The 19,572-nt window shown below is 39.2% G+C and overlaps 1 protein-coding gene across 5 annotated transcripts in view; it reads right to left on the reverse strand.

Annotated features, from left to right (window-relative positions):
- The window catches only part of SPAG16 (sperm associated antigen 16), a 405,835-nt gene that overhangs the window by 184,923 nt on the left and 201,340 nt on the right, over positions 1–19,572 (reverse strand). For all 5 annotated transcript variants that reach the window (XR_011141788.1, XM_068947881.1, XM_068947882.1 and 2 more), the window contains exon 11: positions 11,614–11,757. Coding sequence is in view for 4 of the 5 variants with exons in the window: in XM_068947881.1 (XP_068803982.1) it covers positions 11,614–11,757 (144 nt within the window). In the remaining variant the exon portion in view is untranslated. The remainder of the gene's footprint in view (positions 1–11,613; positions 11,758–19,572) is intronic.

Raw genomic sequence — 19,572 nt, forward strand, 5'->3', positions numbered from 1 at the left:
CAAAAACAGGTGACTTGACATCTGTGAGACTGAATTACTTCTGGCAACTACCAGGCAGCAGCTGTACCAGGAGCAGCATAAACCGAAAATCCAGGTGATATGGAAGATAGAAAACCCAAGAACTCTGTGAAGAGTAGGCAGATTTCTATAAAACTTTCACAGAGCATATTCATGGCTTCACTAAAGCTGAACAAATAGGTTTAAAAGTATAGTATTTTATTGGTACGCTATAAAAGATATTTCAACTGCGTCTTCTGCCTCCCTATTTCTACCAAAGTAATTATATAGAGATTATTTTATTTCTTTCAGCTAAATTCTGTTCTGTTTTTACACTAGCTCTAATTACCCACACAGCTAATCAAAAAATTTCCTCTTAATTTCTAAGAGTCTAAACATTCGTTTCAAAATATTAAGTGAATTTGAATAAACGAATAAACTTTTGTTGCGAAGAGCATGATTAAACCTGACACCTGCTTTTGAAACCAATCAAGTAATCACAATGCCTTTCACCGTTACGATTAAACTGACTTAATGCTCCCAATATTAAATATGCCCGTTTGCAGGTCTGAAGCTCACACATTGACAGAACATAGCAGGCAAGACACAATTTTTAAAAATAAGGAGAACGTTCTACATAAGCCAAGCATTGAGTATGTTTGAAAATTATTTACCATACAGAAAGGCATAACGTTTAAATGACATTATAAAGATAGCTAAGTAACCATTTAAATAATAAATTTATAAAGACTAGCTATCTTTTGATTCCCCTCAGGGACTCAAACCTATTTAAGGTCACACTCTATGGGAACGATGATTTATATCGTTAAGGAGGCTTTCAACAGAAGTTTCGTTCTGTGAAGGGGTGGTAACAAACTCCTGAGTAAAAACGGCATTAGTTCATCTGAAAAAACAGATGGCAAACGTGCAGGGTGCAGATCAGATAAAAGGAAGCACAAGAGTCCTGTAAGAGCTCCCTAAGAAATTCTCAGCGTGAATTGTCTGATTTGACCAAAACTAAATTCACCTTTGCCATATTAAAATTGTGTCAAAAACAAAACTAGACTGAGGACACAGCAATCCTTTGGCATCTCCTCCCCCTTTCTTGTGGAAAAATATTTCAGAGATTGTCGCCAAAGTTTCAGTTTTATTTGAGTATGTGCACACATGTGTAAAGACCTACCTTGTTCTTGATAACCAAGAAAAAAACCTTGCTCTAATCATGTCTTTACTAAACAGAAGAGTGCAGAAATAGTAGCTGATAAATCATATTAAAGAATTAAAAACAATGAGGGTGTAGTCGCGGCTGCCCACCCGCTGGAACGCACAGAAAGCTGGTGAGAAGTTGGTTTCACTGGGATTTCACGGGGCTGAGCAGCATGCTTTTGAAGAAGTTTGCCTCCAGCTCTTTTCTTTGCCCTCTCTGGTGCACTTTAGCTGTCTTTGCTTTCACTGAAAGCAGGTTGTCACTCAGACAGCATTAACTCTGGGGAACTTGGGAAAAACCTAGTTTGGTAGCTTGCTTCGAAGCAGGCACATGCTCATATAATCTCCTGTGAAACAAGATTTACGTTTGAGAAGCCATGCGCCTTTCCCCCTTCTTGAAGCAGCACAGAAGCGAGGGTGCCCCTCACTATACACAGGCACAGAAGAAAAGTAACGTACAGGAGACAGAAAACGCACCAACACATGAAGAAACCAGATCCACTTTTCACAGTGCCTACAACTGCAACTCCTTAGCAGTACGTGGGATACAAAAGAGAGACCAAAAAAAAAGTTAGCGTAAGCATTTCACCAATTTCTAAAATACAAAGACCTTGATTTGTTTCAGTTACTGTATCTTAAAAGCTACTGCAAACCCCTTAAAAAAAAAAAACACAGTGAGACTCTGGACCATTTTAACCAGCTCCAGTTGTATCAGGACTTTTTTTAAAATAAATCTGAATCGTGCATGCTAACCAGCACAAAATGCCTAACAAGGCAATCTACAAAATATCTGTGGTGTAAGATCTTTGCTCTTGTAAAATATCATAATTTAATATCATATTGGAAAGCTTTCCTACTATTTATTAGTTTTACAAAAATTTTCAATAGGCTTTCTATCACTGCTTTTTGAAAATAAGTACGTAAAGTCATTTGCATAACTAACTACAGGGCAGTTTCATGGAAAGGCAGCATTTTATGCCAATGTATTTTCTTCTGGCAATTATCTGCAATATGCATTTGAATTGGTCAATAGAAGAACTGCTTCTTCTGTCAGCTAGTTTCCTCCTTCCTCTCTTGAACTGCCATCGGCATTTATCTCTCCTGCTGTTTGCTGAATTATTGTAATGGAGATATTATTAGTGAATCGCTCCGACTTGGAGCGGTCAATATTTCCACCAACCAAGAAATAGAAGGCAAAGATAGTTTTTCATTAGAGAATGCTCATTCCTGATGAAAAGCGAAGCCTATTCAGTAGCCGCACTATGGAACTGCAAATTGTTTGCTTTTTAAATCAATATAATGATAGACTTTTAAGGCTCCTGATATAAGAGAAAGCAATTATATTTAGCATTTTGTCCTGTAAAGAGTTTCTAGTTTAGAACAGTTTTCAAGGACGCTTCTGGGAACTGGAGGGTTTGTTTAAAAGACAAAAAAGTTGTGCAAAGTCCAAACAAAATCCTGCAACTGAAGCAGCTGCACCTCAACTTCAAAAACACATGTAACAGTTAACTTTTTTTTTTGGGTCTTCCCATTGGTACGGCAAACTGTACTTCTTTAAAGCAAAAAAAAAAAAAAAAAAACACCACCCCACGATCAAAGTGTGTAGCAACAACGTATAAGTGCCATATGTTGATGTTCAAGGTAGAATACAAGGGGAAGGTACAATTCATCACCCCTGCATTCTGCAAAGGCCCATTTCAGGTTTGATCTCTCCAAAGAAAAATAAAATGGGAGCTACACGTATTCCATTTTTCAAAGAGATTCTCTCCAGTAATTAACACCTCACTCTTCAAAACGATATAAAATATTATGTAGCCAAATCCCAGAAAACCACAGAGAATAATCAGGTTACACATGCCAGAGTAGATTAGTATAGGCAGAAACATTTGGCTTTGTGAGGGTGGGTGGAAGGGGAAAAAATTTTAATCAAGTCCATTACCCGGTTATTGATTCCTTTTTGCCGGACTGATCCTGCAGAATACTTATAAAGCCTTTGACATTGAGACGTTTGGCCAAAGATATTGGATTAGTCTAAGCAAAAGCCCAGCTTCTCATGTAATCGCTCATATTTCATTTATATGTGATTTATTCCTTTGTCCAGCAGAGGCTTTTTATTGATAAAAATAATGAGATTGAGAATCCCAAAGGAAATTCAATGCCCACCCACTCACACGTTTGTAAAGTAAAAACAGTAGGCTTTGTCGGCCTGTGAGAGAATGATGTCACGTGAACGATGTCTTCTCATATAAAAAGTTTGAAAGTTTGCCAAAGATTTTGAAATAAACAAAGCTACTCTTGCAATTAAAATCAGTATATCCCAAAACACCATGTTTATGGTTAAGTCAGTTCTGCAGCATACAGTATTAACGACTTCTGGAATATTGTTTTCTTTGAAGAATTAATTTAACTTTTTTCTTTGCACTTCCTGCATCAGTTTAATTTGATAATGTGTTTTAATAAATGTCTACTTTGCTAAAATACAAAGTGTTATTTAAAACCAGCTGGACAACTGAAAATTAATCATGCCACTCGAAAGAAGTTTCTACCATTGTCAAATTTGGTATGTAATCTAGTAACTGACGGCTTTGTTGAAATAAGTGAGAATCAAAGATTGCTAAGGAATTGCTAAGGAATTGCTAAAGATTGCTAATATCATTATGCCTTTGCCTACAAACGCTTTTCAAAAGTCCTAGGTAAAACACATCAGATATCTTGCATTTCTTTAATAACTATCGTAATAAAAGGATAAATAAAATACATCTGTTTCTGCAGTGAAGCCTGAATTAGGTTTTGAAGTCTGTCACTGTCTCTCCAAGCACAAGTTAGAGTAATTCTAGTCCACTGAGAGACGACAGAGTTCCTCGTGATTAACATGAGCCTCACAACTCTTTCTTATGTGAATACTTACAGCTGACTTTTAAAAGCTCAGCCTTGTTTAAGGTATGATGTGGAACTCAACATTTAGGACTGAAAAACTAGCAGAAAAAGTCCTCTGAAGATCACTCTTTAGGGACCACTTATAAAAAATAGTCTCTGAGACCCTTTCACCAAGAGGATCACAATTGTGCTTGCTTTGATGGCCAGACAGAAAGGGTGAAAGCTGTCGTTTCTCTTCCTCCTCTCCGCTTCTCTTAGGTTTACAGTGAGGAGCTTGCCTGACCAATCTTTATGTTCGTTTCAATATAAATTGTAAACAACTCCTGTGAAACTACATGGGGCAGTGAGATTTCATGCCCTCCCCGGTGCATCTACAGGCTACGGGCCAAGAATACGGTTACCTACAAAGGTTATTCTTGACATGGATTCAGCTCTTCAGTCTCAGGCGGAAAGACACCATTTGCAACACTCTACATTTTTAGGAGTGATTGGCCATGAAACCATCTCAGTCTTTTTCTAGGGTCTCTGTATTTCTGTTGTATGTAATGAATCCAACAGTTCTCTGAACTGTCAGAACCCATCTCTGGGTAGTGTTGTACTTACTGCACATCTGCTGGTCATCTGGACAGCATGTGCTAGGTATAGGTACTGTTAATTCTTCTAGATATATAGGATGAACCAGTGTATTGGAGAGAAAAGCAGTACCTACACAGTGAATGTGTTTAGCAGACGCAGGTCCTGTGTAAAGAAATTTGGGACAGTGCAGTAATCCCACAAAAACAAACAATTTGTTAATGCTCCTTTTAAAAAAAAAAAAAACAAACCATCTGGGCAAAGGAGAATATCTGATCACATTGTAGCCCTAACTTTTCCATAATGGAATCTGAAAGGGTCCCCAACAGAGCAGAATTGTCAGCCTGTTCCTTCCTTTCAAAGGATTTCCTTTGGTCCTGAGTGGGTTAAACAGGCATGGCGTCACCTTCGCGTGACTCTTGACCCAGCCAGAGCAGCTGCTCTAACGGCTAGGCAGTAACCAAAAAAAAAAAAACTTTAAAAATCACGGATTCTGAATTTCTCTAATGTCTCTGTAACAGCAGACTTTTTGAAGAGCTCCAAAAGGGTATGTAAAGGTCTGTGAATATTAGTAAGAGCTTCTAATAACAAGGTCCAATCATACAACATGATGTTTATTTTCAGCTTACATACAAACGCTGCTGTGTTTTAACTAAAACTAAGAGATATTAGTTTGTAATGACATCTTGCAGATCCAGGAATCATAACCTTAACAGCAGCTGTTTGATCTGAAAGCCTCCCCAGTTCCAACGAATAACTGCAGCATTCATACTTCCAAGTCAATATACTGAATAAGATGGTATAATATATAATCTCTGTTTCTACACCCTCTCATAGAAATAAAAATAAGTCTAAAACCAATACTAACCATTACTGAAATATGAGGAGGAATATATTTGCTGCCAGTAGAAATTTTTAAATTTTCCTGTTATTGTGACTGGAGAACCCCGGTCACTCTCACTATGTCATCAAATCCTTTTCCTTTGCTGAGGCTTCATTGGCCATAGGAGTTACAGTTATTAAAAAAAAAAAAAAAATATATATATATATATATATATATATATATAAAAAAGTTGCAACATGCAACCAAACAGAAAGCAGCTGCGGACTTTTAGCATCAGATCGTCAAGACTCTCTACATACCCTATGTCCATTTCTCTCCAAACATCGATATATAAGAGCATTATCATTGCCAAAAAGAGTGGTGTGGATTGATGCATTAGTAGTTACCAGTAATAGAAGCCTTCTCATCAGCTCACTCTATACAGAGGTAACAGCTGGAGCGGTGGGAGATGAAAAAGAGGAACGTTCCCTGGTTGTAATTCAGCTTGATAGTCAAAGCACTACAGGCTCTCAAGGTACAAAAGCATGTCCACTACATAATTCTGAATTTGTATCTACATCTGCCAAGCTGTCAAGCCTGATTTTTGCTCCTCAACATTTCCCTCGGTTCTCCAAGGACCCCTCTGGGACGCTGTGAGCAATGAGCAGTGTTCAGCCAGTTACCTTTGAACAACTGACCATGGTTGTCTTGAAATCCTGTCTAGCCCCCTTTCTTTCTGTGACTGTCTTCCCTCCTGAATTTTGCCTCTCTCCCAGTACTTCTTCAGAGGTTTCTTCACACCCTCCTTCCATTTTTAGGTTACTAATCTACTAGGCTCTATGGTCGGTCCTGTTCTCTTTTCATGCTATAATTCATCTGTGGATAGTTTCTTCACAAACCCAAATGCTGAAATATCAAAAAAAAAAATTAAAAATAAAATCATGAATCTGCTTTAACTGGCATTCATTTAAAAGATTCTCCGTTTATTCTGACTTTTCAACTCTGTTAAGGAATCTTTTTTTTAAACGTTGAAAGTTTTTGTAGGATGAAGAAATTACTTCCACTCTGACGGAACCTTGCTACCGCATTTTCATGTGTTCCAATTACTTCTCTCTGAAACTTTGAGAAATCATCACTATCCTGGCCCCTCTCTCACATTCAGGATCTCAGAACATGTTGGGCTTGGACTTCTGCTTGAGTCCTCACGTTCATCCTCTGTATATATTTTGCTAATTCTTTCCACACAGTATCTCTGCAGTGTCACCTTTCCTATCTATCCATGCATATATTTTCCTTGGTGCACTTTTCCCTTAGCTTTGAAAGATATAATCTGCTGCTTCTATTTTTTCAGAACATGGATTATTCTTTTAGCCCACATCATCTCTCTCTTGCATCCCTCCATCTCCCTTTTTCTAGTATACCAAACATTAAGCTACCTCTATTTTCAAGATGTTTCATGAATGCCCTTTTCTTTTTTTTCTTTTTTCTATTTTTTTTTTAATTAATTACTGAGGAGACAATTCCTACCTCCATTTTCCAAAAACAACAGAATGTACAGAAAATCTATACAGTTCAAAATAACTGCTAGGCATTTCTTTCCTCAGCAACTGAGAGCTGAAATAGCAACTGAAAGAACAGAAGCAATTCTGCTTCTGTCTCAGGTGAACAGGACATTTGAAAGGAGATGACAATTTTCAGTGCAAGTTTTAAATAATTTTCAGAACCTACACTTTGTACATCTTTTCAATTCAGGAGGTGCGTAAACCAGAGTTCATTGTACTCCACAGATTCAAACAGTGTTTGCCTGAAAAGGCTATGGACCTTTTAGAGGGGTTGACCTGATTAATATTTATGAATATATTAAGGACTATATATATATTACACTAGCACACGTACTGAGCAAGAAGAGAATGTGTTACCATTTACAGGCATTTTATAGGTCATTAACAAACACCTCTGCTATGTGGCGTAGCTTGATTCTTTAACCATCTAGAAAGTTTAGTGATAAAGACTAATAAATACAGTACATGTGCTGAAATGTCTTAATGTCTTTAGAATATGGTTCTTAAAGATGCAGCATGAACTTCCTCAGCTCATTCCAGAAACTGGCAGAAGTTGCAGATTTTGTCTATTACAGCAAACACCCACGCCACCTGTCACGGGCAGGTACACTACGCAGCTCTTCTCCAGCTATCCAGATTTTCAGCATCAGTACTCTGCTTGAAGCCCCTGCGGATGGCTGTGGCAGGAGTCGTTCTGGCTCCTTCACCCCATCATACATATAAAAGGTAAGTTGGAAAATATTCCTCAATGTTTCAATAGCGACAGGAACTTCAGCTAAGACGCTAATCCATCTGCAAAGCACTGTTCAGCCAGACTGGAGTAAAAATTGTGTGTGTTTATTTATTTTAAGTTTGATCAGTTGTCACCTGAACTTAAAAAAGGAAGCACTGTTCCTCTTTTTCCTTCCAGCAGCTCTACTCTGTAGATGAGTGGACCTGTTTGAAGCTTTACTTTTGTTTTAAAAAGCTTAAGGAAAAATTCTCTCAGATCTGCACAGAGCATCACGGCAGTGATGCACTGCTCCCCTCAGAGGGAAGAGCCAGTCCTGCTCCCTTCATCTCTTGTCCTATGAGCCACTGTCATGCAGGGAGGACACAGGGGACTACCAGGCCTTGTACAGCCTCAAGAGCGCTGGGCACAAGGGTAAAACGACACTACACGCGGCTCCAGCCAGCGTCTGGAGCTTCAGGAAACGGCTCTCCTCTATCCACTCTGCTCAGATAGGAAGCAGATGCCTCTGTGCATTTTTAAGTGAAAACAGACATGGAATGAAGTTTCCCAAAGAGCGCCTGGGGAGCACACTGGTAGTGAGACGAAAGAGATTCGCCCATTGTCTGCATCCAATAATCCTTCAGGAACTCCAGTGGCCTTTGCCCCGAAGACTCAATGGCATTATGACACTTGAGGGTATTGTCACAGATCAGTACTGTGAGCGATTCAAGTGATAATCCTCATCACTATTATGTATCAATTGGTGGGGAAGGGCCAGAGCCTGAAAAATACCTTTACACTTTTATCAGATACAGTGAGGTTCCTACCGCCAAACCATGCTCTTCCCACTGCTCTTGAAAAAGCTGGAGAAAACTCTTAAAATAAACAAAAAACTAATAGCAGTTTCTAGGTTAAATCTAATAGCAGCTTGAACTTGAGGAACACAGATCTTCACAGGTATCAGTAAGACTTGCGACATTACCCCTATTCCCAGTGGTATCACAAACACGACCATTAGAAAGACCCTTGCTCAAGTAATATTATACTGTAAACATCACAAAAATGGATTTCTGGAGTTCTAAGTCATTTGTATGTGCAGATGCACCAATTAAGTTCACCTTACAGGTCTAGATTTGTTTGTCCTCAAATTATTAGTTCGTACGACCTCAGTGTGTGGAATATTCTGGTGTTTTCCCAAGATGGTTTGGAAGCGGGCAGAGACTTACCTGTGTGCATGTGCTCTGTGACCAGGCATGCAATATCTGCATCTTCCAGACACGGCTGAACTTGCTCTGTACGTGAAGATCAGCTCCCTCTGTGACTAAGAGTAGGTCTGCTGGTGTAACTGAAGAGGAACTCTAGGACACAGCTTCCTGGACACAATGCTGATGCCTGGATAAAAACATCGGCTGGCACTGGTCCAGAGCAGGGGTTCCCAAACAGAGCAGCAGCAATCTTCAGTGGGGCATGACTGCATGGCAATTGTGTTCTAAAACCTTAACTAATAAGACTTAGCACATCTCTTCAAGCTCTTCTAGAAAAGAGTGGTAGCAGCCCTAGGACTAGTGTAGTGGGGCAACTGGATTCAGCAAGACAGGGAAATCTTGCCATTTTTTCCCTCAGAGCAGATTTAACGAGAAAAATTTGAGTACTGCAGTACTGATGCACTGATTTTTTTCTGCTTGTAGCAAAGCTTTACCTTATCATTGAAAAACAAGCATTCATGGTTTTAAGCCCTCATGTGATTGTACTCTTAAAAAACAGACCACTTTGTTTCTTTGCATTATTAACAAATGATACAAATGACTTAAATTTAATTGGCATTACAACCTGAACAGCATCTCTTTCTGGTAGGTGCAGTAAGGACATACGAAGAGAAACCTTAGGTGTAAATAGAGAAGACGGACCAGAGGCGCAGACCGCTCTGAACGTGATTTTGCAGATACGGAAATGCAGCAAGGACAAAAAGGAAAGAGTGGGACTTTTACCCAGGTTTCTGGACCACAGTTTAATAGCCCAGCCACAACATCATCTTTCTTTTGAACTTTTAGATGAATCTCCTTTTAGATCATGAAAGCAACTAAAACAAAGGTCATTTACATTTCATTCCAGAAAACTTTTATGAGAAGTTTCCATCTGTATTTCATTATTTTCACTCCCACAACACCAGACATATAGAAGGATCCTTTACTTAACCAAAAAAAAAAAAAAGGGATGATTAAGTGTATTCCGTCATATTATATATACTTTATCCAGTAACAGAAGACAATATTGTAACAGCAGTGCTTTTAAATCACTCCACAGCATTCAGCAGGAGTCAATTTCTACTGCAAGTGAATAATGATGTACCTCAACTCATTTTAATTTCAATAATTGAATGAGAAATAGGAAAGCCTACTGAAAGGACTGTATTCTGGTCAAAGACTAATGAGAAAATAGTTTCGAGTCTCTGAGTCAGCGGGTGTCATGGTAACAATGCATTATCAAAATCTGATTAGCGTGCCCAGAAGCTTTATAAATGATAACACGCTCTTCTAATTGTATTTCCTTTCTTCCCCGGTGAGGAGTTTTATATTCATAAGAGGTAAGGCATCATTCTGTTTATCTGTAAGTTAGACTTAGAACGTCCAGCATGCTCGCACATTCAGTGCAACCTGTCGTTCAGTAACAGAAAAATATTCCTGCTTTCTTAAAATAAGAAGCTGCGACTTCAATCTTCCTCCTCTTCCTAACTGTTTTATATGTAATTATCTAAGTCAAGTATCACTCTGCTCTTTTAAATATGCAATATCGTTTCTAAGGGCATACACATGAAAAAAGGATTACTGTAAAATATTAGCATCTTCCAAAATGCCCGTGTTTCATAGGAGAAAAGGATGCAAGATCAAGAGCATCTGCATGATAAATGCCATCCCAAAAAGCATTCCTACATGTTCTTGAGGCACCGAAAAGGGGCAGGAGATTTTCTTGAGTGTAGAGGACTGTGTGCGTGTTTGCTAACTCATTATAGTCTCAGAAATCAGGAAGAGCTTCAAAATTGAATAGGGTTCTTTTCCTTTTCCTGAAGAAAAGAGCTAATATTGCTTCATAAAATAAATACAATGGAAATACAAGGTTGGAGGTTTAATAATGCTCCTTCTCTAAGTGAACCTCAGGTGAGCAGCCTGGCAGACCTTTATTATATTAACAGGATAGAGCTCTATTACAACTGCAGCCTCACACATCGGATTCCAAAATCACTTGAACATGCAGAAATCCAGTCTCAAATGGAAATGTTTTCTTCCTCAGAGTAAAATAACATTCTATTTCTCAGCAGAACGACCATGAAACCTACTCCATATTTGGCCTGTTTCCGTGACCCTTGTAACCAAAATGTTTTATTTCTCATTCTAAACACTCACTTTCGTTTATGAGTTCAGCTTCCAATCTTTTTAAAGAAAAAGGAGGAAAGCTCACATCCTTATTCTCTAGGTAGCTCGAATACTCTCAGTCAAACAACAAATAATGCTTAATACAAGAAATCAACTTTTCTACATTATTATTATTAAACGGGGCCACGTCTGTCACAGTGCATGAACGCAGAGAAAATGAGTACAGCTAGACCTAAAAAGCTTATTACTCCTCATTACGTGCGCTGGTACGTGGACCAAGCTTAAGATGTACGAAATACTAGAAGTAATCAATCTTAAGTCAACACGCTGAAAGCCAGAGAAACGTTTATCTACGTGTTTGGAAATTCAGCAGAGAGCACAGGGTTACACGGAGAACAGAAAGTCATCAAAGCAGGCCAGTGAGCAAAGAAAGAGCAAACAAGTACTCCCCAGAAGGGATTAGCGCTAGGGTCGGGTACTGTTTACACTAACCTCGGATGGAAGCAGCAGCCAGAAAGCCAATCAGTGTGACCTTCGCCTGTCATGATGATGTTCCCATTAGGGAAGCCCCAAATCTTCCAGAGGCGGTCATCACTGCCAGTTGCCACGATGCTTTTTCGGGGATGTAAAGCCAAGCTGCAAAAGACAAGACAGGCAAGATTACATCCTGTATCATTTTTTATCTTATGTGAAATGCACAGCTGTGAGATTCACTTAATGCAGGGCCACATCTGAAGAGGACTCTGATTTGGTAGTGACTGTACAAGCAGTGATGCTTTCTACGCTCTTAGAATTTAAAATCTTTGCTATGTAGATGAGTTCCTGGTTCTGCCAAAGAAGAGAGCCAAACATGACTGACTTCTGTGAAACCAGATTTATTTTCACGTTATCTTGGAGTTCCACCTGATTAGCACACTTAAAGTGCACTAAAAAGTGCTCCAAAAAAATGCAATAGGATAAGATATAAACGAGTAGAACCAATGTAAATCAGTATCTCTCCATTGCCGCAATTTCTTCCAAGTATTGGCTTGCCAGCGTGCTGCTGATCATCAAAGAAAAGACAGACAAAAGGACTCTCTGCTTTCTTCATTGTGCTCATATGCCTCAAGTGGTCTATCACCGAGGCATAACTCGAATGATAATTACAGTCCACTAGCTACGGTCTTTGCTGTCACTTTAGCACTTGTTGACCGGAACAAACCTATGGTCAGAAAATCCATTTCAACTCTATACTCAAGACATGTTACATGTTTTCAGTTTGCACCATAAAACACCCAGGGACATCATGGAAATCATACTCTTATCACACCCTGATCCTGAAAGCTCAGTTTACTTTTGATTTGGCAACTGCAGTGTGCCTAAAAAGGATCTGGGGAAGAAAATAAATTTGTTGGAAAGATAACAAGTAGCATATTTTATATGCATTTACTTGATTTAAATTATTGCAATGTTTTAGTATTTGTTGAACACTGAACGGTATCTGGAAGTCAACTTAAGCCCCAGAAGTAGGTTATTAAATATACCACATCCAGAGTTCAGAATCAAAATGCAAAGACGGGGAGAGGAATCATAACCTGTGTGTGAACCTTTTTCAGCTGTTCATCAGAGCTAACAGTTTGCAAAGAGAAGTGTTTATTAAAAGAGAGAGCAGATGCCAAGCAGTCAAAGAGGAAGAAGAGAGAGGTCCTAAGAGGCACATGGCTACTCCATTACAGAAATCCGTTAAATAAAAATCTCTTTAAATAGTGTCTTTCTTCTGCATGCTAATTATTGCATAAAACTCCCTAAACCAGAACCACAGCTTCTATTATACTGGGAAGTACAACTCCTCTATCAAATCCATGCTAAACACATATTTACGTCAACTAGAATTTCATTAGAAAAAACATCTACTCTTACTGTTTAAGGCATTGTCTAGACAGATTTTCACTTTCCACAGATGCACCAGGTAGGCTTATTTGTTTGACCAAGAAGCCTGGATTTTACTCATTCTCTAGTTTCTTAAACAGAGAAAACCATCCTCTATCTTTGCCAAAAAAAAAAAAAAAAGAAACACCACACTCCTTTTGCATTTACAGGGAGAAAAGAGGAGGAGGGAATAATGTTATTTAAATTCTCCAGAGAAGAATAGAAAACAATGGTATCATTTGGATTGGCCGCAAAATATACCTAGGAGAGCAAGGAGGGAATAGAGAGAGGAAGAGAATTAAAGGCTGAAATACGGCATGCAAGCGCCCTGCAAGTTACAGGATGAAGAACAGCTCTCCCAGCAATCTCTCTACTATAGGAGACCTCCGGCACACAAAAAATCCCAACTTAGTATTGCTGCTCTCTGCAGCACAAATAGGCACTTCACATTGTTATTCTGCAGACAGCCGCAAAGACAAACCAGCTCTACAGAAAAATGAGCAGGATAACAACTATAAAGAGGAATGCCTCAGGACAACACACACACTTCTCCCAGCCTCTAGAAGCACCAAGGTGGGCTGCGTTAAGTAGGACCTAGAGAGAAAGGTGAGGGTGCCGACTGCAAAAACACTGAGCACGTGCTGCTGCATCACCATTTAGGCCTGCTGTGATGAAAGGAGTCAAAGACTGGACTTTTCTGTCCTGGGAACAACTTGATCCTTCTGTTATTTGGAGCAAACAGACAAAAAATACCATCTTCCTACATTTTAAGATTTTCTCCTCATCTATTTCACATACTTCAGCTCCCAAAAGCTTATCAAACTTGGAATCTCCAATTCTTCTCTCCAAGTATTTCCGCTATGAGTTGAATGCATGCCCAGTGTGAAGAGTCACCTTTTCTCTCTTCCTCAATATCTGCTTTCCCCATTCCTGGAGATGTGTTACATAAACCTCACTTTAATCACTTCAGTCCATGCAAACCTGTCATTCTAAATGCAGAAAAAAGTTAATCTACGGGCTTCCTCCAGATTCACACTTGGTTCTGAACAGTCTTTGACGACTCACTGGGCTGCAGCCGCTACAGAAGTGAGCTGTAGCTACCAGGAAAGGTCTTCCAGGCTTTTAACCCTCCCAACACACCCCCAGTCCAGCTTTTGAAACATCCAGCCTTCTCTAAGGTTTCTAAAGAGCTTTGTGATGATCCATAAAGTGCATTTAAAGAGGAAGAAAATAATATCATGCCATCAGAATGAAGCCCACAAGTATGCATTTTACAGACTTTTCTTTTTAATTGCAGAGCTCTTGTAAAACGCTGTGGCTGTCCAAGGTTTTCTTCTCCATGGCATTTTTATAGGCACTCAGTGAACACCATTTAATTAACAGCAAGCTTGTGACACAACCGCTGTTGAGCTGCTTCTGAGAAAGGGAAGCCCATTCATCCAAAAAGAGAGCTCTAGATGCAACATTAATTAGGCACCCTTGTCTTCATTTCTGGCAATCCAGCACTGTATAGATTTTTGCTTCAGCTCTGTTCACAGGGTCTAATTATCTCCAGCACAGAAGACTTTGGGTAGATTGGAATGAAAAATCAATACTGGAACATATGTGATAGGAACATCAGTTTTCTCCTCCTCCTTTTTTGGGACGGAAGTTAGATCAGAGGAGATTCAGCCAAGAAAAAGAAACCTCTCATTTGCTGCCATTGACTATATAAATGCCCATGTTTACACAACTCATTTTGGTATTATAAGCCATTCTCATCTCTTCAGCACTTGCCATGGTAGATATACAGCCCTGCCAGTAACTTGCTTTCAAAACAATCATCGATTATTTTAATTTATTTTGACTGAACCATAAATGAAAATACGGTATCTTCAGATGCAAAATACTTCACCACGTACTCCATTTAAGCACTGTATACATATATAATCTACCATCGGGTTAGGAAGTGTTATAACCCAAAGTTGCCGGTGCAACCTTAACCACCATTAGCTTGTTCTTAAAGCTCTCAAAACAGCCACCATATATTACCTAGGCAGATCGCTACTGTCACAGGTAGGAGAAGGGGCTAGCTCTTCTCTTGCAGTTCCTTCCAACACTAAGATAGCAGCGCTCCCACTGAGCCCTGGTACGTCCAGTGCACAAAACAGACAGCGCTAGTATGTGAAGGGCAAACGTCAATCTGAACAAAGGCCTCAAACCTCTCAAACCTCTTCTAAGGAATAAAAGCAATTACTCCCCATTTCACAGAAGCAGGATAATAAGGTATAGAAAAGTAAGTATGATTAATTTTAGTGGCTAAAATATCTCGCAAAGTCACTAAAGAGTCAGCTTTTTTACAGCAGTAGTTTCCTTTGGATCTCAGGAGACTGTACGAGCAGCAAGAGTTTAGCACTCAAAACCCAGCCCAAGCTGCCTCAGAAGTAGGCACTCAGAAAATGAAGAATCCAAAATTAATGACCAGCTGAGTACTTTCTGAATGACTTGTCCAACCTCACACAACTGTTCTGTGGCAGAAGTAAAGACAGAGGCCACTTTCCCAGGGTTTAACATACAGGAGTTATACAGAAGTATGTTCCCAATACAGACAGCATTTAGCTGCCAAATTCTAACATAGGCCTCTACTGAGTATCACTTGCGATACTAATTTTTAGAGATTCGTGATTTGGTCAAATTTATATGCACTCCCAGTTACTGGCAAAGATAATTTTTTTAATGCCAGAAGCTACTTCGGTACTAGAAGGCTCTTCTGCTACGTTTCTTGCTCTGAAATAAGAGAGCAGGAGAGTTCCCCCTGGGTAAAATAACATTTTTCTTGGTCCAAGAGCCATTTCAGCTGCTGCTTTCTTGCACAAAATATTCAGCCTGACTCAGATAGCTAGGACGAAAAATTTCAGTCTGGTTATGTTTTGATTAAGCTACCAATAGCTGAAAACTCAGTTTTATAATGGAAACTGTTAGGAAATTGTGGTATTTCTTCCCCTAACATCAAGCCCACTAGCTGTGTTGGAACAGAAAAGCAGAGCATATAAGTCTGCATGTTTTGAAGGCAAGAACATAACACATACTGCATTCTAGAGGATGGCTCTTCATTAAGGCCTCAAACAAAAAGTATATGCCTAAATATTAGGACATCAATGGCCCTGCTGGAATCACTGAAATTGTTCCCTTGCATATACTGAATTATACTGCTGGACAGCATCTAACACAAATTAACGAAACCATCAGGAATCGTTTCTATAGCAATAGATCATCTGATTGGAAGACCTTACCGCATTACATTTTTCTATCTCCTGTGTTAGTAATAAGTTTTGAGGCAAAAAACCCACTGCGGTCCAATTCTCTCCCACGTTTGGCTCCCACGCTTAGAGGATCGCCGTCCCTTTCCTATCTGTGCAGTCTCGCTCCAAGGATCGAATCATCAAGGTCAATCTCTAAAGTAATGACAAGTGAAGAGGCAGAACACCACAACAAAATTTCAAGTCATTAGAAAGGCGAATTACCACATCACAGACAGACCCAACGTCCCTAGCTTCTAAATATATGGGGATTGAGCTATCAGTCATGAAAATCCCTTTACTCTGTCTTTCTTTATGAGCTCAAAGCTGGAGAGCGAGAGCAAAGGGAAAATAGATTCAATTGATCCTGTGTCCGAAAGACCCTTCAGCATACCTGTTGTTTTCTTCTTTACCTATTTAACTGGGGCTTGGCAGGGGGGAAACCAAAGCAAACACAGGAGACACTCACGGTACAGAAAAATTCCTGTCACAATTAGGTCTCCGATTTATCAATAACTTAAAAACAAAAACATCGCAAAAGCCTAGTCATTATTTTGCCTATTATAATTTGTCCTCATACTTCTTCCCTGAACCACGTCTCACTAATGCCGTCAGTTTTAGCACCTTTTCATCTTGGCTTGAGCTATCAGGTCTCACCTGCCAGCACGCTTGAGCACGAACTGTACCACTGACATTTAACGCATGGCTTCATTATGTGAAGGTAGCATAACCAAAAAGCTTGGCATTCCTGTTTGAGGCTTTGAAATATACCTTTCTACGACAAAATGCAAGAGGGCAAAATGCTTTGAAAAGAGAAAATAGGAAATAAAACAAACAAGGTAAAGCAAAAACCATAAAATAGATAAGTAGGAGAAAACACCCATAAGAGAAAGCTCATAAGTTTTGTTTCATTTACGTAAACGCTAACCTAGAAGTCAGGGATAGCTCTCAATCACAGAAGCGTTTAAAAATCTCAGTCTTGTCTAGTGAAACTCCTAGCTGCTTCCCATGCTCCTGTGACTCAGGCTGTAGGAGGGGGAAAACTTGGTAGAATCTCAACACCCCTAAAGTTAGTCTGCTAGACCACCCCACAAATCTTGGTATTATTTTCATTGGGCCTTAGATCAAAATCTTCCAGAAATTCCGATCCATATCTCCAAGGCCAAAAGATGTAATAATTTACAGTGCTCACTAATTTAATTACTTTATTCACCATGCACACAAAATCTTCAATCTTAGCTGCATCACTGTAACAAACATTTATTCTTGTAAAGGAGCACACGATGAATTTACATGCTTTTGAGCTTGCCAGAACCAGTTCTCCTCTCAAAAAAAAATGGCTTCAAAAAGCCAATGATCCATATGACATACAGTGCCTCTACAAATAACTGTACCAAACAACAATTTGTTATGTCACACAGATAAAAACAAGATACTGCTCTGGTGAGAAATGAATAAAGTCCATTTTGTGATGCTCTGTCCTTGATCACTGTAATGTGGTCACCCACTTTGTGTGCAATTATCAAAACCCACTAACTTGTATTAGCTCTCTGCGTGTTGTGACCTAGCTAGGTTTTTCTGCCTTAGCTCTCATTGTGGACATGCTGGGCCACTCTAAAGCCATTTTCTCCTTAACAGCAAAGAGTGGCCCTAGATCAAGTCTCAGAAAAATTGAAAACCGAGACTCGAGTCTCAGAAAACTCTGAAGATGATTTTCATGTATTTTGGGTCCCAGTACTTTGAAGATATATGCACTTGAATAATGCACTGCCAGGAGTCCTCATGATTTCACAGCCTATAAAGTTAAAAACATATATAATCCTTTTCAGAACAGAGTCACTAGGTCAGAGAAAGAAGATTTTCCTGGAACTCACAGGATAACATGCATATTGTTTGTATTGCTATATTCTCATGTACCGCTAACCTCAGCAACCCCACGTTGAGCCTTTTCTCTGGAACACTTGTAAATAACAGCTGCCACGAATTTAAATCACTTCTTAGAGAATCTTTACTTATTCATTCCTTCCTTTTCCTCACAAAGTTGTGGATAATTATTCCTGGCCAAAAAATCACTTAGCCTACAACGTCAACTGCTACCCAGTACAAAAATAGTGTATTTCTAACCTTCCTTTAAGCAAGGTGGCAGACAGGGGACAGGTCTCCACCTCACTCCAGAGAGAAAGCTCCTGTTTATTTTCAGCCCTTCACAAACTAAGGATTTCTTTTCTTTTTTCTTTTTCCTTTTTTTTTTTTTTTTTAAATCTGAATGGTCACGCAGTTTAGATGATGACAATGCCGAGAACAGAACAATACATCCAAACTTAGGACAAAGATTAAATAGTTTGAGGTATTTTTTTTGGTAAGGCTAAGGGTACTTTAAAACAAGCAAACAAACAAACAATTTCAGGAATCATTCCCTCTTATTTCATACGTGTCAGAACCCATTTTACCAATTTGAGTCAACTTTTCAGGTGCCTGGCCCTATCCTAAGGAGAAGTAATTAAGCCAAAAGAAAAAAAGAGTATGAAAGAAGCAGTGGACAAGAACATGCAACAAATATGTGTTAAAATACTGATGGCCTTTCAGAATATCTGCACTTTGGCATGAGAGCTGTACCTCCTCGTATGGAATTACCAGCCATGATTTGCATTGCCTATCACCATGTAGCTAATCTTTTACTATCACTTCCTTCACAAAATATGCTACATTACCTTCTTTTACAGAAAGGCAGTCCCATGTGAGGATTAAATTACAGTTATTATGGAAATGGGACAGTTTAGAACCACACGCTCTTGAAGGAAATTCTGAAAGAGACTGTACCTTGCAGGATAACTCCCGGGTGCATTAGGAAAGAGGCTGCAGATAAGCAGGGTCAGAGCAAGCCCAAACCTCAACAAAGGAATAGCCTGTATTTTTCAAACGATTCTGAATGATTTATCGTTATTCAGCGATTCTGAACCACTTAGCACACAACTGAAGGCAAAGGCAAAGGCCTGCCTTTACAATTTAGGCAAACTTGCAAAAAACTTCCCCTATTCAAGACATAATGCTTGCCTATTTTCTCACCTATGCATTAGGTACTTTCTGGGTACTGAGATAATAGCTTGTCTTCTGTTGTAATGAAAGACAAACTGCTTTTCTAAAAGGCAATTTTAGCTTGACCAACTTGAAAAGATGAGGATTGCTTTCGCAAAAGCTTCTGTCCGTGGCCCGCTTTGAATTAGTTTTCATCATTATTGTTAGCAATTCCCAGTCTTGTGTTGCA

This window comes from Struthio camelus, chromosome 6 (assembly GCF_040807025.1).
Source record: "Struthio camelus isolate bStrCam1 chromosome 6, bStrCam1.hap1, whole genome shotgun sequence".
Taxonomy (NCBI): domain Eukaryota; kingdom Metazoa; phylum Chordata; class Aves; order Struthioniformes; family Struthionidae; genus Struthio; species Struthio camelus.